At 42.8% G+C, this 24772-nt stretch overlaps 1 protein-coding gene across 1 annotated transcript in view; it reads left to right on the top strand.

Annotated features, from left to right (window-relative positions):
* Positions 1–24772, top strand: part of CRHR2 (corticotropin releasing hormone receptor 2) — a 136954-nt gene that overhangs the window by 7858 nt on the left and 104324 nt on the right. Inside the window, exon 2 of the mRNA XM_054171242.1 lies at positions 2690–2783. Within this exon, the coding sequence (XP_054027217.1) occupies positions 2690–2783 (94 nt within the window). The remainder of the gene's footprint in view (positions 1–2689; positions 2784–24772) is intronic.

The raw sequence follows: 24772 nt of genomic DNA, 5'->3' as shown, positions 1-24772 counted from the left end.
TTTTTCCCAAAGCATCTGTTTCCTGCTGTTTTCTGCTGGTGATGGCAGGAACCCCTGTAAACCTTGCCAGGTGCCCACCTGCCCTGGCAGCTCCCTAGCTGTATTAGAAGAGAGTAAGGGCTTTGTCAGGGAAGTGTGGGATTTGTTTTGGTTTTGCTGCATTGAGCTCTTTCATTAATTACATTTTCACAGTGAAGTCAGATGCATGTATTGACCTAAACTGAGCTTCTCAGGGCATAAACTATCGGGTTCTTCATTTAATTGGGCTGCTGCTCCATGACAGTCCTTCCCAAACATTGGAGTGAACACTGGGTATCGTGGCAGAAGCCATGTATTTGGAGAGCTTGACTTAGAATCATAGAATCATAAAATCAATAAGGTTGGAAAAGACCTCAGAGATCATCAAGTCCAACCTGTCACCCAACACCTCCTGACTACCTAAACCATGGCTTCAAGTGCCACATCCAATCCCCTCTTGAACACCTCCAGTGACAGTGACTCCACCACCTCCCTAGGTAGCACATTCCAATGGCTAGCAGCTCTCTCTGTGAAGAACTTTCTCCTCACCTCCAGCCTAAACTTCCCCTGGTGCAGCTTGAGACTGTGTCCTCTTGTTCTGGTGCTGGTTGCCTGGGAGAAGAGAATAGCTCCCTCCTGGCTACCACCTCCCTTCAGGTAGTTGTAGAGAGCAAGAAGGTCTCCCCTGAGCCTCCTCTTCTCCAGGCTAAACAACCCCACAACAACTTAGTAAGGCTATCTTTAAGCCAGGAGTATTTCTGCAATTAATGTGTTTGTGTTGTAATGCAAATGCAAGAAAGCTGTTCACTGTGGACAGTGGAGAGAAAATGAAAGCAAAAGTAACATAATATGTAGAAGACACTTTTCCCAGGAGCCAAATGAACCTAAGCTGACCCTATAGCAAATGTGACATTTAACCTTTCTTGTTTGAAACATGCTGTGCTAAACCTGACCTCTGTCTGTCTGTTCTTTCCCATCATCTCATGAAGTGGACAGCTGAACACGCAGTGTATTTACAGTACATGGAGATGGCTTGAGTTTCTTCTTTGAAGTGAGACAGTGCTTTGGCCTGTGAGGTAGCAGTGGGGAAGGACAGAAGGGAAGAAATGCTATGTCCAAACTCACATGACTGGTTCTGACATGAGACATGAGCACTGCAGTCTTCTTTCTGGCAGGCTTGGCTGGAGTTTTGTGCCTTGTAAGACCACGTCTGCCCTGGCTGCAGAACAGAGCCCTTGTCTTCCTGAGCTGACCGTGCATGGTCAGTATCCTGGAAGGCTCTGCTCTGGAAAGCAGGAATTTGAGTCTGCCAGGAGGAGAAGCAGCAGCTTCACAGTGGTTTATTTGAAAAGAACAACGTTTGAGAAAGCTTTTTGTTTGTATTTCAAGACTTCCTATTTTGTAAAATAACTGCAAAGTGAGGAATGGATTGAATGGGTAGTGTACAAAGGAGAGCTGCTCTTCAGAGACCAGCGTTACTGATGAATTCTGTTGCCACGATCATTTACTACGCTTCTTATTGTGTGAAAAGGAATCCAGTGACACAGAAATGGTTCTTCAATCACTTAACACATCTTACAGCACTGAAATGTAATGGCAACATTCAAGAAGTGTGGTTGTCTCCCTGAGTAAGAGCTGCCCGTGTTTTGGTAGAGTCATTCTGGGTAAATGCAAAAGCAAAAATGTTTTTGTTGTTACCGCGGCCTTATAGCCCCTCAGAAACAGGCAGGAAGTTTTTGTTCATAGTTTGAAAATTGGAGTTTCCATCATTGATTTTCCCCTGGATTTTCTCACCGGCTTTAGCTCTGCCTTTTTTAAAGGGCTTTTCAACAGCTTCTCTTGCTCCAAGCAGTATCCCAACCCAGCTGTCTGTTGGTATGCGCAGTTCTGAGGGCTTCTCTTCTCTGTCTGCAATTGATACTTCAGTAATTTCATTTCAGAGTGTGCAAATGACAACATATTCCTTGGATTCAACTCTAAATACATGTTTCCTAACATTTACTTGGGGATGTGCTATTACCCTGTGCTAAACTTCCAGCCCATGTTGATGTTACTGCTCTTTCCCACTAGCACGTGCCCTCAGTGGGGGGCTCAGTGCCTGAATTCTGAGGGTCAGAAACTCTTGCCTTTTTCTTAGCAAAGAAGAGCCATGGATCATTTCACAGGGATGTCCACTTTTCCTATGCAGGCAATGGAAGGACTTTCCTCAAGCCTTCTGAATTGCCATTTGCCCCTTGCTTTCCGTCTTCAATGTATGAGGACCTTTAGCACCCAAGTAACCATTTAAAGTTAGCTGAAGAAAATTCCACACAGGATCTTCAATGGGATGTGATTCACCTCCTGGATATCAGGCATTTACTTTTAGGTGAGAGAAATTTTGTCCTGAGTTTTGTCAGTGCTATTGACTAGCTTCAACCAGAGGAGGTCCAGAAGAGGGGACTCATTTGTAGATCCCTACATTTAGTCAGAGGAATGTCAGCTGATGTCAAGGAGCTAGGCAAGTACAACTGTAAGTCTTCACTGTCATGAGGGGATGTCTGTACCTGAGCCAATTATGAATGGGAACTGCTGTGAAAGTGCTGTGGACTATTGTACCCATGAATGAGAAAATCTCTTCAGTGCTGCTGCTGCTTTATTGTTTGTTTCACTTTGCTTCTGTCTGTTTTTCCAGATAGTTCTCCACTGTGAATCTTCTGTGAACCTGCCCTTGTCTGTTCTGCTGGAAAAGTACTGTGAAGCTTTGTCAGCCCGCACCAATGTCACAGGTATTTATTTCTCCCTGTCTTGCTGGCTTCTTGTTACTGTAGGATCTGTTTTCAAAGTGTCCTTGCTCTAGGAAGATCTTTTCCTGCTGAGATAAACATAGTGCCTCCTGCCTGGGGTTTTCATTGGCAGCAGCGTACGGCGGCGTCGCATGAAAAGAGAACTTTGAATTTTGCACCCTTGGAAAGAGCTTCAGGTGAACTGATGATAACAGCCCTTTGTCATAGCTGAATCTGTTATGCTGACTGTACCCACTGACTGGTAGAAGAGCTGAAGGTTAGGACAGTTAAAGTGTTTGTATCCAGGGTGATACAGATGTGTTCCCAAAGGCTGTCTGCAATTCTCCGAGTGCAGCGTGGGGTATCTGGGCTGGGGAAGAGAAGGCAGGTGGATGTGCTAGTGAAATCCAACCCTTGTGTGGCATTCTCTGTAGAAACTGGGGTGCTGTGACCAGATGGACAGCTCATGTAAGCTAAGGATGAACCATTTCAATGCAGTATTTACTATGAGAAACATTGGCTCTTCAAATCAGAACCCAGTACATACATTTCACTGCAAAACATGATCACTTCTGTATCCTGGTCCCACCATCGAGGCTCCAGAACTTTTTAGATAAGGACAGGAGGCTTTTCTGACAGAGAGGCATGGCAGGGACACTTAGGAGCACTGGCAGGGGACTAAAGGGAATGTCACTCTCCAGAAGGCTGAGGGTGGACAGCAGGAAGGAGTGGTGGCAATATGGTGCCTTTGCTTTCCACAGTCTGGTCTTTGAAAGCAATGATCCTGGTTCTTGATCCTTGGCTAAAATGCACCAGCACAAAAATGATACTGTAAGATATGCAAAACTGGATCCATCTTTGCTTCAGTAATGGGAGAAGCACACAAATCCACTCCTCTGTGCTATGGCTAGGGTGTCTGTGCTTCAATGAGCAGTGTTACTGCAGGAAAAAGTAAATGTGTTCCTTTCCTCCTGATAAATCTTCCTGGAGGGAGGAGTTTAAAGTATTTTGTAATAATGTAGATATTGTCATTTGGGGCCTGACAAGTGATAACAAAAGAAATGAGGCTCAAGGAAAAAACCAATGTAAATCTTTCTGTATAATCCATCAGATCTGAATGTATCAATTCCTTAAGGACAGTAAATTGATCTAGATAAGCTGATCAGAGTGAAGTCTGAAAGTTGTGTTGCCTGAAGTGCCCCCTAATTTGCATTTAAATGGGTGTGTTGACCTGTATTATGAATCCAGCCTGAGCTCTACAACTGGTGCCCTTAGGGTTCCAGGGAGCAACTCTGCCTCCTGTGCCATGCTTGCTTGTATAAATTTTAATGACCATCTATTCCACTCTGTAGCTGGAAACAAGGGAAAAAAATGGATGAGGTTCTGTGAAACCTTCCATAATTTTGAACCTTTCTTTCAGGTGTTCTTTGCCCTTTTCAGTAGTATTGTAAAACTTGCCATCAACTCACAAAGTAATTTTCCCTTGCCCAGAACTTCTATAGCCAAACCCCCAAATTCCACACCAGGCTATTTCAGAAGTTGGCCAAATTCACTTCTCAGTTGTTGACCAGAAAAATAATATTAACTTTCTGGGCTATACACATGTTGCACAAGCACAGGGAATCTTTTCAGGCAGCTGCTATAGTAGTGGTTTAATATGAGAGGGGAAGAGAGGAGTCAGAGAAGTCTTTAATTGCACTGTCATTGTAAGCTATCACTGAACAAGAAGGTGAAGCACTGCTCTGACATGAATGAAACCTGATTGTTGCATAGAGACAATCCAACATGCAACTTTCCTAGAACATACCTTCCCATTAAGGTCAGACTTGATGGGGCTCTGAATAACCTGATCTAGTTGGGAATGTCCCTGCTTACTGCAGGGGGGTTGGACTGGATGACCTTTAAAGGTTCCTTCCAACCCCAAACATTCTGTGACCCTATGATTCTGTAACGTTTGTGACCCTTCTGCAGCATGCTTCAGATTGCTGTGCTCTTGCTTGTGAGCATGGGCTTATGCAGATAGGAAAACCCTAAGCTGCTTTGTGTTCACACCAGTTGGACATAAGGGCAGACTCTGGCATAAGCATGAGTGAATGGAGATCTGTAATAGAATGATCTCATCTTCATAGTCAGGAAGATTCTAGTTTAGAGAGTTAATGTCCAAAGCATGATTTCATCCTAAACTAGGACCTAAGATGGAGCAGAAATGAAATTATTTTTATTTAAAAGGATCTAAGGATTGCAGCCTCCTGTGACTAAGTCTACTCTCATGGGTGGATGTCCAAAATTAGGTGAGCCAAGTGCATCCTTCATTTTGAACCCTCGGAATACTAAGGATCTGGCACACTGTAACACTGGTGTGCTTTAGTCAGCATCATGGATGTATAGAACTGGACCACGGAGTCTGAGGTTTCTGAGTCTCTTCTCTGACTCAGGTTCTTTGACACAGCACAGAGAACAACTTTTAGAAGGGCATAAAATCAACAACCCCCCGAAAAAGATCCATACTGAACAATCTTTATTTATAGCTGGGAGAACAGTAAACACTAAAGTTTTGTAATTGGTTCTCTTCCTGGTCTCTTTTCCAGAAGATGCTGTTAATTAGTCCAATATGTTAATTTCCTCCCCCTATAATTACTAAATTCACCTCCTAAATATGTTCACACTTAGTATCCCAAACAGATGGCATAAAATGCTTTGGAGAATTTCATGTGTGTGTAATTGCACTTAACTGCAGAGTAAATGAGATTGTAATTTCAGTCTGAAGTGATTTACACCAAGCCATACTATTTCAGAGGTGGAAGAATGGAACTCCCTCCCTCTTTTGGGCCTTGTTTCCTGAAAAATACCTGGCTAAGACCTTTGTAATTGCTGAGGTGCAGCTTTTGAGCTCGATGGGAGTGCATGTGTTTATTTATGGACCTGAAGAAGAATTTTAATTGCTTACTGCTTTGCTTTCATATGTAAGAGTAATTGGTTGAAATGGCAGGTTGTCTCTCTGAACCAGGCATGTGGGACTGAACCTGGAGCTAATTAGTGTAAATTAGAAGTGCTTAGCAGCCATTGCACTGTTACTGGGGGTCACATGGATTCACAGATTGCACACCTGAATATTTGTGGTTATATGTAAACGTGAGTTCCAGTTATTGCCACTGGAATGGGATTTAGTCGCCCTCACATCAGTGCCGGTTAAAACACTTCAGAGTAACTTCAGGGAGGTGGTGGAAGCCCTGGAGGTTTTTAAGGCCAGGCTGGATGTGGCTGTGAGCAACCTGATCTACTGTGAGGTGGGCAGGGGGGGGTGGAACTAGATGACCCCTGGGGTCCCTTCCAGCCCTGACAATTCTGTGATTCTAACTTAAAAGAAGCACACTCCACACCCTGGGTTTCCCAGAGCAGAATCTCAGACATGTAATCTCATAAGAATAAATAATGTAATAGAATGGTGCAGGAGCAGGGGCAGTTTGAGCTGGGTGTGTCTGGAGAGGGACCCCTCAGTTATTTCCTGGTGCTTTCTAAAGCCCCACACTGGATTACATCAGCTGTTCAGGTGACAAGTGTGTCTTTATCCAAGCAAATGGTTCGGTGACTGGAGTTTTAGTGTAGATGAGTTTACCTGCTTAACACAGTTTCACAGTCTCTTGTTCCACCTGCACCTGGATCTCCTCCTTCTGTGGCTGAGTCCAGGCAGAATGGAGTTTTTCTTCTCTTCCATGAATCATAGATCCTTCTCCTCTAATCACAGCAGTCACTCTGATTCGTACGGCTAAGCACACGATCGTTATTAATATTACTTATGCAATCTCATTACCTTTGCTTGGTTACAATATATCAGAGTCAGACAAAACTACTCATGGTCATTCTAGTGACTAAGAGAGAGATCAGTCAGAGTTCATTAATGTCAAGGTTACAGCTTGGGGCCTAAGGCTTCAACAGTCTAGCTACTTACGCCGATCAAGTTAACTACTAATGTTAACCAAAGCACGTAATTCAAATAATCAGTTCCCAACAGTAATGAAGACCTACAGGGCTGACAGATATGACACAATCTGCAAGAGACTTGTGCCCCCTAGAGTAGCTGATGCTGTCTGGAGGGATATCTCAAGGCACGGGTGGCACTAGGTGTCTACATGCAGCCATCCAAATCCTTCCTTAGATCTCCAGGGACTGCACTAGATGAACTAGGTAAGTTCAATTAGACATTCAGCTCAGTCCATGCATCCCTCTATAGGCCTTCTCACACAGAGTTTGATAGAAATCTTCAAAGTGAACACCACATAAGATGCAGCCTGCAAGATGGGAGTTAAATGCCCATTTATAGCTCAAATACATGTATGAAATCTTCTCTGACAAGGTGATTTAATCACAGATGCTTCAGCCACCAAAAGAAAAATGAGTCATGAGTGTTTTGCCTTGCTGCCCAGGCTGTAGCTTGTGTTTGGCTGACTGTTCTGAATTTTTAGTAGTCGATTTCAATCAATCATTCTTTTAGTAGATGAAAGTCTCCTGACAGACAGGCATATCTGATGACTTGCTTTCTATCTAGGACTGCAAAGGTGAGGCACTCAGTGCTCCAGGGGTTAGTTATTTCTGTACATTGCACTATTCTGTTTCTTGGAAACAGAAGATTTGGCCTTGTTACATCTCTAAATATCCCTCCACAGTAATGGCATGGCAGCAATTCTCACCGTTTCCCTTCTGATTTTCCCAGCAGGTCACAGCAATGAGCACTTCCATTTGTAATGATACTTGGAAAAGCTATTCCTTTTAACGGGTGCTTTTCACTCTCTTGGCGTCAGCCTGCTCCTGCAGCTGCCTCTGGGGCACTTGGCTATGTGCTTTCATCACATCCACACAACCCAGTTACTGCTCGAAGGCACAAAGTTAACCTGGAGGAGCATCAGTATTTGCATGATCAAAGCTGGAGCTAGACACAAGCTATCTTCCCAGGGCTTCCTATTTTCAGATGTTGCAATAACACTATTTAAATAGAGGTGATGATGTTGGTTTACTTTGCCATTGCCTCAAATGACATACCAGGCAGTCCAGCACTGCTTGCTTTTACTTCCCAAAATAAAGCTGCCTGTGTTGTGTGCTGGTGCACAATTCGTATTGCTGCCGCTGGTCCTTGGAATTAAAAAAGCTGCGTTTCTGAACTCTGTTCCAGTCCTGATGTGATGATATGGAAAAGCTCTTACCTGTCAAGAAACTATACAGACAGTCTAACAAGTTCTGTGGTCCAGAAGGGAGGCTTATTTAGAAAAGCAGATTCATTTGGGTTGAAAAAAAAAAATAGTATCTTTGGGGTTGGAAAAGACCTTTAAGACCAAGTCAAACCATTAAGCTAGCCCTACAAAATCCACCCCTGAACTGTGTCTCTCAGCATCACATCTACTGTGTACATTTGTACACATAAATATTTATGGTGGTTTGAGCTTTGGAGGTTTTTTGACTGGTTTACTTTGGTTGGGTTTGGTTTGGTTTTGTTGGTGGTTGTCTTTTTTGGTAATTGATTTATGGATGAAGTTTAAAACATATGCACCGTTCCCACATTTACCTTTGATGTCCAGAGGCTGACAAGTTCTGCCAAAGTTCACAGCACAAAAGTCTGTAAGCTGTGTAAATGAGGCTCTAAAGTGCTCAGTTGTGGTAGTGATGAGAGCCACACAGAGAGCTTTGGAGCTTGGGGAGTGTTTGTGGTTTGGGTTTTTTTTCACCAGGAGCTATTGTTCCTGGTCTGGCCATGTGTTGTGATTTTGCATGTGAAACACGTTTTAGTTGCTCCAGTGCCTTGATCCTATGAATGGCTGCTTTTGCAGAACCTCAGGAAACTACCAAAGGAAGTAATGGTGGCTTGGAAGAGGGGCTAATGACACCAGGAGTGGTGCAAGTGATTTAGGATGAAATACCAACTCCTCTCACATCAGTAATCACTTTCCTCAGGCTTGACATGCTAGAGAAAGTTCACAACCCTCTGAACATCTTCATCTAAACAGTCTCTCCATGGCATCAGTTCTGAACTGACTGAAAATCCATAGCACATCCATCTGGAGTCAGTAAGCTGTTGGGTCTGTGGGTCTGAGGGAGGACTGAAGACCAGGGTCGGTGATGGTATGGAGTAAGGGCAGAACCCATGATCCTGTTAGATACTAGCAGCCCGTGCAGCGATCAGCTTGATGGCATTGCCATGGTGGTTCCATTCTGCCAGGCTGGGATGCTGCGAGGAATAAGGGAAGGGAAAAGTGAACGGAGAACGATTTTCAGGAGGCATGCCTGTAAAACAAGCATAGCTCATAAACAAAAGCATTGTGTAATGGGCACATGGCACCAAGCTTTGTTTCATACTTCAGAAGAATGGCACACCTCAGTGCTGGATCTGTCACTTCTGCATGATATGTTCTCAGCAGACTCTCAGTAATGGCTGTTACAATGCCACGCTTCGTCAAATATACTTAAAGCTTTGCATTTATGCAGTTGCCACAATAAATACCATTTGCTGAATGTGGTTTCTAAATTAGATAGATGTCTTTGTTGTTTTTTTACATTTGGCAGACAAAAATACACCCTGTAGAACCTCTAATTTTGTCAAGTTCTACTAAACAGATGGAGTGCCTTTTCTGTTCATATGGAATCACGTCAGTGAATCTGGGCTGAAGTGAAAACACCTCCTGTCCTTTAAATCAACATTTCTCACTGGGTTTGTGGGTTGATGAGCCCTTTGAACAGTGAAATGAGTCCATGGCCAATCTAGGGAGTAAACCCACGTAGCAGCAGGGATACTACCAACTGCACTGTTTGGAAGGTTGGGTGGTTCAAGAGGATATCTAAAATATATAGTGCTGGAGGATAACTCTTACTAGGAAATGGGAGACATGGGCTGGAGTGAGAAATGTTGTCGTTGTTTCTGATTTCAATAAAATACTCAAGACCTTACGAGCCCATGAGTTAGGTGGTGCTCCAGATAAAGAAGGAGCCTCTAGATGTGCTCCTGTTGCTATGAGGTAGGTGTTGCCTTTTTCTGCTGGCTTTTGAGCAAGTGGATGTTTCCATACTTCCTTTGGAGGCATGTCTCTGAGCTACTCTCAGAGCCAGAGTCACTGTGTAGACAGACCAAGGTGAGACTGGGCTCTGTCTATTTTTTTTGTGGAGGTGTAGTCATCAACTCTGAGTGTTGTAGGCTTCTGTGTATAAAATCCTACCTGCCAGCACTGCCTTGTGTCACTGGCATCTGCTGAAAGCAAAAAAAAAGAGGGTGGCCAACTACCATCTGTTGCTAGTATGTTGTAGAATGTGCTCATGGCTGTGTGGGAATCCAGTTCATGGTCTGAGGAAGAGAAAGTGATACCAGAAGGTCTTGTGTTCTCAGGTAATTGTGTAAGTGATTGTCTAGCAGAACCAGTTGCACAAGGTCAAAGGGGAGATTACATAAAGAAGAATCTTAAGGACAATGAGGACTTTGTAGGTGAGATCTCACAAGATGTAAAGCTTGAGTGACAAAGGGGCTTCTCTCCTGGGGTGCTCAAAGCTTGGTAAATGAGAACAGAAATCACCAAATAAGGAAGAAGCATCCAGAGGACAACTGTGGGCATTCTGGCAGGGGTCTCCACGACCCCCAGGGACCACCAGAGAGATGCACTGGGGGTGGGTGGGGGTGGGCAATAGATATGCAAATATGGTAATTAGTTCTGGGAAGCCTAATGTATGTGCATGTGTTTAAGAAATAAAATTCTGCTTCCTTGCCTTGTGGATGTGCAAGATCTGAGACCTGAGTCTCTTTTCATCCAGGCTCATGAAACTTCATAAAAATGTCTGCCTTCTAAAACTTAAATCTGGACTCTTGGAGGATTTCTTTGAATAGCTGAACTTTACAGTACCTAAAAGCTTCATTCTTAGAGCTGCTGTCGTGGCCTACCATGGGCTGGAACATGAAGATAAACAATGGCTCAGAGGTTGAGCTTGCAGAAGTCACCTATTGTAAAGATGCAGCTGACAGCTCCTCCTCCTCTGTTTAGCTCTCAACTGCATCACTTGCTCGACCTTTTCTGAATAAGCTGTTATTCCTGAAACTGATTTGCCTTGGCTTCCATCCCTGAGGTGGGGACATGAGTGAAAAAATAGTTAAGTACTAAAGCTAGACACAATGTAAAGCCCCAGCTTTAGCTAACTTTTTATACTATAAAAGAAGAGCTGTGTAATTTGTTTTTCTCCAGGCATCCATTGTACTCATTTAACTGTCAAAGTGTGGGTGCTGGCTGGGTAAGAAAAAGATAATGGAAAATGTTAAGCAGTTTATGTAAGCCTTTAGGTCTTGAACTGTTCAACCACTTCACCTTGTGTGTATTTTTGCTTGAGAAGACTCATTCACTAGAGTGATAAACTCTACTGAGAAATGTTAATTCATGTGTATAAACATGTTAGACAAAAGGATTGTTTATGACTGCAAGTATTTTAAGTGCACATACCCGTAGCTAAGAGAAAGAGACAAATGAGAAACAGATTCCAAAGGTGGAAATGCAGTGTGGCATCTTCACTCCATTGAAGTGCTACAGGAGCTGGATTTTGTGACTTTTAATTAGCACTGCTGCAAAAAAACCTGCTAGCCTGCCTGTGGGTTTGTTTGTCCTCCCTAAAGAACACCATAGGCAACTGTACCGTTGCAAGGCTCTATTCTTCATCCCCTTAAAATTCCTTTTTGTGTAGATGTCCCTGCTACATAAGGCCAAGCATTCAGAAGCTGATCTCTTGATGACTAATACTCTTAAATCATAGATGCACAGAGATTTACTATACCCGAGAAACCTTGTTCAGGGCATCCTCTGAGATTACTGTGGTGACTTTGAGACTGTTTATGTGTCTCCTCTTCCTTTATTATTCCCTAAGCATCCTCACATGGCTACTGTTGGAGACAGGGTGATGTGGTGGACCTTTAATCAGAGCCAGTAGGACTGCTCTGGTATGTTCAAACAAGCCTATGTTTTATTTGTTATAGAGGCACCCTAAGGCCCACTCAGCTGCAGATGTCTACTTTACAATATCTGGAGTTACAGGCAATTAATTGTACTCTTAAGAACCTTCTCTTTCTTTGCAAGTATCCCTGAGTTAATTGAGCTGCATGTGGAAGGCTATTAACTTTCTGCCTTCTGTGCAAGTGAAGGAGAAAGAGTTAATATCAGAAGGGAGATAGAGTTGCAATTTCATTACTAATCTCCTCAGAAAGAGTGCTGGTGAGTTCATCACTGTGAATGTGGGTATAGTATTGTAGATGAATCCTCAAACGTGTAGCCAAACTTCCATGGGCATCAGGTCTTTGAAATTTGTATTTCCAGTTAAACCCAAGATTTGTGGCTAAGATGGGCAGCCTCTTACCTGAACAGTTTGTTGTGGCATTTTTAATGTGCATTTCTATGTAAAAATGCATACATATATCTGTGAGCACATAGAAATAGCTGATTGTTTTAAGAATGAAAAGCAGAGCTGCACTGAAATTGTCCTTCTTCCAGCAGCCACTGAGTGAACTTTGAGTCGTAGAATGCCAGGTTGGAGGAGACCCCAAGAATCACCCAACCTTTCTAGGTGATAGTGTAGTTTAAAGGCAATGGCCCAGCACCCTGTCAAGCTGAGTCTTAAAACTGGCCAGTGTAGGGAAAACCTTTGAGTTCTAGGATTTTGGAGTGTGATGAGTACTTTTTGCAGTCGTCTTTCCAGAAAAGTCTATCCTGGTCTCTCGTTTGCCTTCATTTAAAACTTCACCCAAGTCGCCGTTTTCATCATGGATAAATGAATGATGATTTATGCAGGATGCATAAATTCTTTCCCTCCTGTTTCTCCTAGATGTTTTAAAAGTCTTGGATTTAAGAGAGGGGAAGTGCTGCTTTAAATGACACAGTTGGCACCAAAAGTGCTTGTCATTCCTGTTTGGGAGGGAATGCCCAATGGCTCAGACCAGGCTGCTGCTCTCTCATGATTTGATTGATTACTGCTCCTCTTTTACTTAATTTCTTACAAAGCCTTCTTAGATCCAAACATAAACCTCTTATTAGCAGAAATAGTCTTCTGGGTTGCTATAAAACAGCTTGTTTTGCTGGTTAGGATACAAACCTCTGAGAGAAGCGATACAGAAATTTACCCAGGATATGTACTTTTTTCTTTTTAGAAGGTGACAATCAAAATGAATATAGCTAAACATAAGGTTAAAGGTTTGGCTGCTAACCTAGAGGATAAGATTGTACAGCCATTTTCAACAGGGAGACAGAGAGCTCAGGGGCAGTCTTCCATTTTTTGCATTATAATAGGGGACCCCTCAATTGAAGAAGGACATTGAGACTCTTGAACGTGTCTAGAGAAGGGCAACGAGGCTGGGGAGAGGCCTTGAGCACAGCCCTGTGAGGAGAGGCTGAGGGAGCTGGGGTTGCTTAGCCTGGAGAAGAGGAGGCTCAGGGGAGACCTTAGTGCTCTCTACAACTGCCTGAAGGGAGGTTGTAGCCAGGAGGGAGCTGGTCTCTTCTCCCAGGCAACCAGCACCAGAACAAGAGGACACAGTCTCAAGCTGTACCAGGGGAAGTTTAGGCTGGAGGTGAGGAAAAAGTTCTTCCCAGAGAGAGTTGTTAGCCATTGGAATGTGCTGCCCAGGGAGGTGGTGGAGTCACCATCCCTGGAGGTGTTCAAGAGGGGATTGAACATGGCACTTGGTGCCATGGTCTAGTAGTCATGAGGTGTTGGGTGACAGGTTGGACTTGATGATCTCTGAGGTCTTTTCCAACCTTGTTGATTCTATGATTCTGTAATCATTAGAATTTCATCAACATCCACAAGAAAATGAAAAACACTTATTTCAGAAAACAGCTGAGGAAAAATGCACACAGCATCCCACAATAGCTGTTCCTTTGCCTTTCTGCAGTCCCAATGCCCACAGATGAAACAAGCAATGAATCCTTGATTTTTGATCTGCATTGCAGATTTCAGAGGCCTTTTTATCTCTTCATCTCCTTTCAGGAGGCCTGACCATTGTGGGTATTTTTACTTTTCACTTACTTCCCGTTTCTAGTGTTACAACAAATAAGAGTATTTTGTTCTGCTTAGCTTCCCACAGTTAAAACAAAATGAATAGCAGAATCACTCATACAGAATCCATGGAGATTGAGCAGTGGATATTTTTATCCCTGATATATATATATATGATGAAAAATTCAATGATTTGCCAAGAACTCAAAACCAGTAACTGGAGGAATATTAGAACTTGATACAGTCTCTCTCTTCTCTGCAGCCTGCCTGTGGTACTTGGTTGGTACTAAAGCCATAGTAATTAAAAGCAAGCAGCTGACATTTTTGCTTTGCAACAATTTTAACTGTTCCATGGTGGCTGTGCAAGCCCAGATGCAACATGAGAACTTTATAATTCGTTATTATAACTCCTCTTGCTTTTGGCTGCAGCTCTCAGGTGTTCATCCTTTCATCTGATCTTCTTCAGAGGTCTTGGAGGCCCAGAGATGAAACTCACAGCTATAACTCAGTGAAAAAACAAGGGATTAAATTTGAATTTTGATAGCTGGTGTGAAGTTCCAGGGAACAGAAGTAATGATTTTGGGGAAAAGAGTGCTGTGGTGTTCACAGTGAATAATTATTCAGTGCCTATGGGACACACAAGTAAGGGCAAGGGAGATAACTTGCCCCAGATTACAGTGTTAGCTAGAAGTAGATCTGAATTTCTTGTCTCTCTGCCCCATGCTCTAATAACTTTCTCTTCCCTTGTGAAATGTGGCACCTGCTTATTTTGGTGCAAAGAAAACATGGTATGTACATGTTGGCATGACACTGACAGCAGCTGGTGTCTTATGAGCCTTCACACCATACTAGCCTGCGATAGACCTGATGGCATTGGCTTGTGTCTGTATGTAGCAAGGGTGAGGTGAGTAGCATAACAAAAAGCCTCTTTATCTGTTCCATGACACACAAATGCTGCTGATGGGTGCTCTGTATTGTCAGGGTTGTTGGTGTTTGCTGGATAAATATATTAGCTGCGTTAAGTAATGGTCAGTATAGACAAGACTGTCATGGAAGAGAATAATGATGTGGGCAAGCCAACAGCTACAGAAGTCACACCAGATAATGTCTGCCTTTCATCTGATCTACACTGTTGGCTTTGAACAGCATCTGGAAATCCTCAAACAGGTGAAACACCCCTGACAGAAGAAAGCTGAAACACAGGCCAAGTGACCTGAGTTAAAGGAAGCTGTTGAGTCACTCTGATCCTGAGGGACCCCAGTGAACCGTGGCAGGATATTCTGGCACAAAGCCCAGGAGCTGGTCAACTATAGGATTTGCCCCAGAGAGACATGTTGCCAAACACCTCAGTATGTGCAATTATAGAATTTAACATGAGATGAAAATGCTGTTAGCCTTGTTACCATGGCAGCGTTTGGTATATACAGCACAATTCTTCCTAGAATTGCTTTGAGAGTCTGTTAATAAGCATCAGAAGTGGGGCATTCTTAAGGTCTTTTATTTCTCTTCATTTCAAGGCAGTCTGAATCAGTGGTTTCCTTCACCTTCTATACTCTCTTCTTGGTAGCTCATTTGTTGATGGCCAAAATCACTTAGAACAAGGTGAATGTTTTCCTTCAATATTCCTTTTACCTTCAAATCATGCCGGTTTTGACTTTAGGACTGTGCTTAATTTTCAACTACTGCCAGGGGGGAAAAAATAATTTGGATTGACTTAAATATCAATATTTTATTTTGACAGGGTTAAAACTTTGACATGTTTGGAAAAGCCATTTATTTTAAAAAAATCATGTTGAATTCATAAATGAAGCAAACCTCCTTCCAGTCAATTTCTTTAAGCTATAGCTAATCAGATAGTGAAGGGAGAGGCTTGTCTGAGTAAATTGAGAGGTTTCCATGCTTTAAAACAAGTTGGATAAAACTCCCCCTCCACTGTGAATGCCTGAAACTAAGTGAGATTAATTCTAGCCTGCTGGTTTGTACTGTCAGGGCTTTTCTCTGCCCACACTGAGTTCAGTGCTCTTAAGGTATCATAAATGTTTTCTTCTTGTAGCTGTTGGCCTGCCTTTTTTGTGTTCCTCTCATAAACTCCTGCATTTTTTGTGTGCCTCTCATGAACAGTAATCATCCAAGGAAAATGCTGTTCTGAATTACCACAGGGTTCAATCAGGAAAGAAGCAAATGCATTTCCAAAGTTGATCATAGAATCATTTCAGTTGGAAAAGACCTTTAAGACCATCATGAGGCTGTGCATCCAGCATTGCCAAGTCCACCACTAAACCACAGCCCTCAGCTCAACATCTACACATCTTTTAAATACCTCCAGGGATGGTGACTCCACCACTTCCCTGGGTAGTCTGTTCCAGGGCTTGACAACCCTTTTGTTCAGGAAATTTTTTCCCAATACCCAACCTAAACCTCCCCCAGCACAACTTGAGGACCTTTCTTCTTGTCCTGTCACTTTCTATGTGGTATGTAAGATTTCTTTTCCATTGCTGTGGGCTTCTGCCCTGCTTCCACAATTTATCTACTAGCAGAGATAATGTTCAGTGTTTCATGATGTAGGAGTCTAATACTGGAAAGATGCCATTGCTTTTATCATCAGCACACTGCAGAGTCAATTATTGTAGCTCAGAAATGTACTTCTTGGAGACACAAAGGTAAAGGCTACTCATACTTCTGGCTTCTGAGGACTGAAACTGTTAAAGTGCAGAGAGACTCCTTTGAAAACATTGCAAAATCCCTCTTGGGATGTCCTTGAGAAAAGGACAATATCAGTCACATTATAAACACAAGGGGGTCTGGTTATGCAGCTGAAGCTGAGAGGAGGATGCTTGGTATCTGAAGGCAAAGGAATGGCCTTCAGGTAATTGAACAAGGACAGGAGAGATGCAGGGTCTGTTTCTGGCCTGTTGGGGTCTTGCTCAAAACGCTTTGCTTTCCTGGAGAGATGCAGGTCACCCAAGTGCCTGTCTGCCTATGAACTAGTCACCAGTCTTCCCAGGCCAGTGGTGCTGTCAGTATACAGAATCTGGCACTTTCAGAGGGATAGTTGCTCTTAGGATCGAATAATAGCATAAAATTAGCTGATCTGTGGAGCAATTTGTATTCCTCTGCTGGACATAAATGGAAGGTTGCCAGTTCTGTCTTGGAAACCTGAATTTTCTGTACCTTGCTCTCTGCAAATCCATGCACACTGTGTATGTGGACTCCCAGCTGCTTTCTAGAGTCACTGCTTTTCCTTTGTTTTCACTTTTTCAGCCCATTATAGCTTTAAGGATACCAATGAGCTCTCACTTTCTGGGGCACTTCTAATCTCAGCAATGAAAACTGTGTCTGCCTTGTGGTTATAAATCATATTGTTATTGTTATTATTCATTTTCTCATTATGATAGTATCTGGAAGCTAAATCAGTTCAGCATGTCTCTTGGGATAAACAGTGCAGATCTCAACATGCACAGAAAGGAAGAGGGTTTTTTTATCCTTTAAACAGTAAGAGTTTATAGTTTCTTGTGTGCTTTCTTCCTTGCCTTTGTGTTTATTCTGGAAAGCATGAGCTTCAATGAGATTTTCTGCTCTTAACTACTGCTCCTAAAATTCCATCAGTCCCAAACTGATGGGCTGTATTAACAGTGGAAGCATACACCCTGAAAAACAGAAATCTATTTTCTGTGCAAATGGAATCTATTCAGAAGAAAATCCCCAAGCTCAGCACTTTCCAGGAGCTGGATATTTTTTGAGTGTTCTGTATGAATCCAGGATTTTCTCCAGTGATGCCAAGTTATAGGTCCTGAGCAGTTTGGCTCCCACTGGGTTCAGAAAACAGGGCAAAATGGCTTGTTTCACACAGAATCACCATGCTTGGAAAAGATGTCTAAGATCATTAAGTCCAACCATTATCTAATTCAACCAGGGCCACTACTACACTATATACTTGAGTACCATAGCTAGATGGCTTTTGAATACATCCAGGGGTGGCAATTCAACCACTTCCCTGGGCAGCCTGTTCCAGTTTTGAGAACCCTTTTGGTATAGAAGTTGTGGTGCCATTTTCAGCTGGTTAGTTTGTCAGAGCTGGTTAGTTTGTTACAGCCTCCATGATACAGAGAGAGTTGTTAGCCATTGGAATGTGCTGCCCAGGGAGGTGGTGGAGTCACCATCTCTGGAGGTGTTCAGAGGGGATTGGATGTGGCACTTGGTGCCATGGTTTAGTAGTCATGAGGTGTTGGGTGACAGGTTGGACTTGATGATCTTTGAGGTCTTTTCCAACTGAGTCTATGACTCTATGCTTGGTCACTGACCATAGATTTGTGAAGCCAGTGAGTGCAGCTATGACCATTTAGCTCACAGGGTAGAAAGATGCAGTGTAGGTCCAGGTGCCTCGTTTTTAGCCCTGTGTATAAAGATGACCACTATTGCTTCAGCTTTCCCACACTGTTTTACTCAGCTGGATTGTACCATGAGGCAACTTTGCTTCCAAATTCATAGATTCATCGAATGTTTGGGGTTGGAAGGGACCTTAAAGGTCACAAAATTCCAAACCCTCTGCCCTTTCAAGGTATCTTAGAATTAAAGCACATCACTGGAAGGTCAGTCACACATGAATGGTGCTGTGCAGCCTGCTCTAACTCAGTGCTTCAGGCTCTGAACATGCTAAAAGTGCATTCAAGACACATTTTCATTCTGCCTGTGCCCAGAGCTGGGCAAGCTGTCACTAGGGTTACATCATTTCAGTTGGGTCTCTGCGATTTTCTACAAGGAACACTAATTCTTCTGCAACATAAATAATTATCTGCATCAGCACTTCCTACTTTGAAGACCCTGGGAGTCATTCTGGGGAGCAGCTACACACACCAGTGAAACCAAAAGCTGCACTTGACCTCTTGGAACAATGCTGGCTCTGTTGCCTGGCTTGTCAACACCTGGCCATCAGGACCCCCCACATTTAACAATGGCTGGTTGTAGAGAAGGAAAGACACACAGTCATGTTGTTTGAGTTATGTAGAAGTTATTTCCAATTCATTGTTCCCTTTTCATTTAGCACTGCTATTGATTGGTGAAAACCTGTCAGTCATTAAATGAAGACACTGTGATTAACAATAGGACTCCTATGAAACCATAATAAAGATCATAATGGAATAATTGTGCAGAAATGAAAGCAAAAGCAAAGCCCCAGTGGAAGTGTTCAGCTCCCCACAATTTGCAGGTTTTTTTCCCCAGGAAAGTTATTTTAGCCTTGATTTCTTTTATTTATTCATTTATTTTTTAAGTTTTCCCTACAGATGGGAATCATGTCCCTAAATTTAGACATTTGTAGTACAGACATGTCCCAGCGAGAAGGTCAGCTCAGGTTGCCTTTAGAGTTAATGGTAAGAGAGAGAGACTTTCAGCAGACAATTTATCTGACCCAATTTGAGTATCTTCTTTATGGTGACAGAAAGCATTGCATAGAGTCCACTGACTGCACTGACTAGATCCCTCTTGACTTTTAAGGGAGGCTGGAGATTTCTCTGCCACTGACAGCTCCTCTATAGACTATTAAGCTGAGACAAATGATCTCATCGCATCTGCATCATCTGCAGCTCAGAGGAGAACTGGCCTGAGCAGTGGCCATCTATCAATTCTTTTATGGATTATTTGGTTCATATTTTCTACAGATTTTCCTTCCAGCAAAGACTTTTAGGGAACATAATCCATAAAACCTAGTAAAAGTCTTCTGAAGAGGAGTGATGTTTTATTCTACTAAATTCAAATTGCTTCTTGTTCTCTGAAGATTCTGATGAGGAGCTGTCCTAGTTTTTCCTGAGACAGAATCCTAGGCTAGCCATGGGCTTTGGTTACAAATGCAGGAAGCTTTCACATCTGCTCCTTTCTTGTCCAGGGTACTGTACAATGAATTGGGGTGGTTGGGCAATCACTAACCGTGCCTGAAACTCCTGTTGCCTTGATTTCAGCCTGCTCTGGAAGGAGCCAGGAATACCTGACAAAATCATGTGCAAACACACAAAAGAAGACTTAAGTCAATCATCTTGCAGCCCTATAAACAGTAATTGTAAGAGAGACCATAACTACGTGTGATGGGAGTGCTTGACCAGATTGATAGTGGTTACTGCAGGCTCTGGAGGAGGCAGAGGACTAAGCCATAGCTGGACCAAAAGCTCTTCTAACTTCTTTCTGTTCTGAAACATCAGTTTCTGTGGGGAAACATCAGCACAGCTGAGTTTGGAACACTGATCATGCAATGAATGTATAAATAACAGGTGGCTTTTCCAAAACTCATTTACTGAGGAACAAAACTGTGGGTACAAGGAGTCTCATGCCCACCTTTCCATCACACATGATTTGACAAGGAATCAACCACTTCATCCCATGAACATGACAGCAGAAGCAAGCCCCCTTTGAGCTCCCCAGGGTCACAGCAGGCTGAGGCCAATGAGCTCTCCCAGAGCAGAGGCACCTCTCTGGGCAGGTTTTTGGAGGTACTAACAGTTGTCTGTTGGCAAGTGTCAGAGAAAAGTGACTAATGCACTATGATTCTCTATAAGTGTAGGAGGAGAAACATCTTGGCCACAAGTTAATCTGTGTGTATGTCCGCATTTGTGTGTATGATTTAATCTCTGCATCATTTGATTTGGGGAACTACCCTGTACCTTGTGTGAATTTCTTTCATTCTCAAATCTAACCAAGCAGCTACACTGATTGCAGCAAATCATATTAAATCACTCTGATAACTGGCTGCTGATTAAGTATTGTTACCAAAAAAAAAATCATATAACCTAATCTTGTAATTTACTGTAATAAGGCTAATAGATCTCAAATTGCTGCTGTCTGAGTTGTGTAGGATCCATAGCCACTCGTTCCTTGACAAATTGGCATAATCCTTTGTATGGGTCTTCCCTGTAGTCACTAGTAGTGAAGCTTGCTATCAAATTCAAGTCACATCTCTACAAATTCATATTAAAGTGGCTGTTGCTAATGGCTTTCACAGCAATCCTTTAAATGATTTAGAAATTATTACTCTGGGATGGTCAAAGCTACTTGTCTCATTTTGGCAGTGGAAACACTGCCTAAGAAAAGAATCTGCAAGCTGGTCTGTTTCCACCAGACAATTTAGTTTTAACTAATTTAGTTCCTTTTGATTAGAAAAACACACACCTGCAAAACCAGCAACAAGCAAACAACAAACAAACAACAACGGAGGCCCAAACAACAACAATCTCCCCCCAAATACCCAACAACCACAAAACAAATAAACCCCCCCCACCCCCCAACAAACAAAGAAACAAACCAACCCACCAAACAAACAAAGAAACAAAACCAACAACAAAGGCAAAACAGGAAAAAAAGAGACACTTTGTCAGGAATTCTCAAGTGGCAAGGGTCTGTGCAGTATGGAGGTATTAGCCATTGGAATGGGCTGCCCAGGGAGGTGATGGAGTAACCATCCCTGGGGGTGTTCAGGAGGGGATTGGACGTGGCACTTGGTGCCATGGTTTAGTCATGGGGTCTGTGGTGACAGGTTGGACTCGATGATCTTTGAGGTCTCTTCCAACCTTGGTGGTTCTGTGATTCTGTGGTAGGGTGCCTGTCCCCACAGGGGAATGGAAAGCCTTACATGATTCCCCTCTTTCCACAGGAGCAGTATTAATGGGAAAAGAATCAGATGATTGCTCTATCAGTGTTTTTGTCAAGAGTTAGTTGAACCAGCCAGGGGAACTTGTCTTCAGGCTGGGAAATAAGTCAGAGATGGGATGACACAGGTCACATTAAAATGAATTCAGTTTAGAATAGAAATTAGAATAGAATAGAATAGAATAGAATAGAATAGAATAGAATAGAGTAGAATAGAATAGAGTAGAATAGAATAGAATAGGAATTAACCAGGTTGGAAAAGACCTTCAAGATCATCAAGTCCAACCTATCACCCAACACCATCTAATCAACTAAACCATGGCACTAAGTCTCTTCCTAAACACCTCCAGTGATAGTGACTCCACCACCTCCCTGGGCAGCACATTCCAATGGCCAATCTCTCTTTCTGTGAAGAATTTCTTCCTAACATCCAGCCTAAACCTCCCCTGGCACAGCTTGAGCCTGTGTCCTCTTGTTCTGGTGCTGTTTGCCTGGGAGAAGAGACCAACTTCAGCCTGTAGAGAGCAATAAGGTCTCCTCTGAGTCTCCTCTTCTCCAGGCTAAGCAACCCCAGCTCCCTCAGCCTCTCCTCCCAGGGCTGTGCTCCAAACCCCTCCCCAGCTTTGTTGCCCTTCTCTGGACACCTTCCAGCATCTCAACATCTTTCCTCAACTGAGGGCCCCAAAACTGGACACAGGACTTGTGCAGTGATTCCGGAGTGAAACAATGCGGGGAGCAATGGGCGATGGGGACAGGCTTTCCTGTCCGTCACAAACCTGTAATCTCTTGTGCAGTTAATAATCTTGTTTGTAAAAGGAAATGTTTCTGTTCATGATAGCCATCTCTTAGTGTGGTGACATCACTGCTAAAGGAGGGGCAGTAAAAGGCACTTTGTCCACACGCAGACCTTTGTATGAACCCAGGAGCTCTCCTGTGTTGTTTGGGGTTTTTTAGCTGTTTTATTAAGGTACCTATAAGCATGTTTTCTTTTATGATGTTTTAAAACTGAACCAAATGTTTTCCTCTGCAATAACAGAGAATTAGGAGAGCCCTCCAGTGGCCAAGCAAAAGAAATCAGCATTGCTCTGGCAGCCAGCCAAACAAGTCTAGAAACGAGGAGGAGAAATATTTGCTGCACGCTTCAAAGATAGTAACTTCCAGCCCTGTAAGGGATGACTTATATCCTGCTTACATTGGTCCTTCGATCCAGAGGAATTCCACAGCACTTGACCAATCTGTCTATCCCCAAATGAAATAGCATGTGTGTGTTTTATTCATTTGTTCTATTCATTTCTGTCTGGGAAAGGCTATTTGCATGAAGGGGAAAATACTTTAGGGATAAACGAAGAGGTTCTGCATTTAGTAACTTTCTGGAAAGAACGAAATGAGAAGTATAGTAACAAGGACATAACAGGAAATTGAAATGAAGGTCTTCACTGAAGTGATTCTTAGCTTTTGGACTCTTAAGGACTGCAGAAAAATTTCTTCACAGAAAAAAAAAGAATAAAAGATAAAAAAGACAATCAACCTCCAAAGGCAAAGCTGTGCTGACCAGGTGTTTGTTTCAGGCAATGTTACTGTAAGTGATGATTCTGATGATTTTTATTAGCTGGGGAAGTGAAGAATATAATTTCCAGGAATCAGTCTGTGGAGTTTGACATCTGCTGATGGTAACTGCCAGTTAGCTACAGCTTGAATGGCTGCTCCTGAGTGGAAGGTGGAGATTCGAGGAGTCCCTAAGAGAAGCAGCACTTGCTTACCACTAAGTTAACTTCTCTTTGCATTTGAGAGCAGATGAATGACAAAGTGTTTAATCAGAATGTTACATGTTTTCCCCAAACTTCCCTTAATATTCAGTGGGGTGAGGTGTGCAGTGTAGTAAATATGAAACAGATGAACACATCACAGGAAAAGAAACCCAGCTGTGCTGTCAAGTGGATTGGAAGTGTCACACTTCCCAGGATTCACTTTTTTGCTGCACCTGTTATTAAAATATCTATTAAACTATCAACTGTTCTGTTTTGCTTGACAGTTACATGTATTTCCCATCTATGCTGAAATAAATATTTTATGGTTCCTGCTTATTTGAGTCCTCAACTGTTTTGCATTGAATTCTTGGACTGATCCATGGCTTCTTTACAAAATCCACTGTAACCAGTGACGATGCAACCAATGATGGATTGAACTTGCCCTATCTAAACACGTGATAAGAACAGAAGAACTTTGGGTTTGAGGCTCTAAACTGTTTTCCAAAGTTTATTCTTATTAAATTCTTCCCCATGAGGGTGGTGAGACACTGGAACAGGTTGCCCAGGTTGCTGGTAGAACGCCCATCCCTGGAGGTTTTTAGGGCACAAGGCTGGATGTGGCTGTGAGCAACCTGATGTAGTGTGAGGTGTCCCTGCCTATGGCAGGGGGCTTGGAAGTAGATGATCCCTGAGGTCCCTTCCAACCCTAACAATTCTATGATTCTATTCTTGCTATGAAAATTCTTGACCCTAAAATGGTTACCATCAGCTTACAGGTGGCTCACTATGTATGATCCAGAATAACAAGACCCTATAAGCTTTAGGCAAGAGCAGGAAAATTCAAGGGAAATGAAAACCAGGAGAAAATGTTTCAACCAAAGCAGCACTGAAGTCATAGTTCAGCAAATCACCAAGTCACTCAAACCCATCCTTAATTCCTGAAGTCAAAGTTAAGTGTGGGCTTAAAGCCAAGCAATGTTTAAGTAGTAAAGAAGCCATCAACAAAACCGACTTTGCCAAAAGAAAACAGCTTTAACCAAAGCATTGCCCCCAACAATGGGCAGGCCTAGGAACAAAGCAGCAGAAGGAATGATAAGCCTAGTGCATATTTTTTTTCAGTATTTTATAGGGTCACTGTAATGTGAGCAAGGCATTTTTATGTTGCCAGATTTCAAGCTGTGTGACCTGAATGGTCTTAAAGCAATTTTCTGTAACAGTATGCAACAAGTGAGGATGATGACACCGACTGCTTCTTCCAGAAACTGCTGTATGTCAGCATCAGCATGTGTCTGTGTACAGCAGAGCTCCCAACACCACTCAGAGCACACAAGGCTCAGTGAGTTGGAGGTGTTTCTCTGCCTTCAGTGGAATTCTTCCCCACAAACTACCTCTATAGACAGTAGTTAAGATCATTTATCTTGTTAAGAAAAGCTAAAGTAGGCACCTGTGTTTCTGCTTCGAAACTGCGCTGCACTGTGAGATTTGTCCTCTTCAGTTTATGCCTTGACATACACCTGAAGCTCCAATCTCTGTCTCAGATGTGATGTGTTGGCAGAAGAGAGGCCTCTCTGAACTGCAAATGTGTCTAACTATCTCATGGGCTGAATTACA

This window comes from Dryobates pubescens, chromosome 21, assembly GCF_014839835.1.
Source record: "Dryobates pubescens isolate bDryPub1 chromosome 21, bDryPub1.pri, whole genome shotgun sequence".
Lineage (NCBI taxonomy): Eukaryota > Metazoa > Chordata > Aves > Piciformes > Picidae > Dryobates > Dryobates pubescens.
Note: the sequence above shows the minus strand (reverse complement) of the source record. Positions and strands in the feature narration are given on the sequence as shown.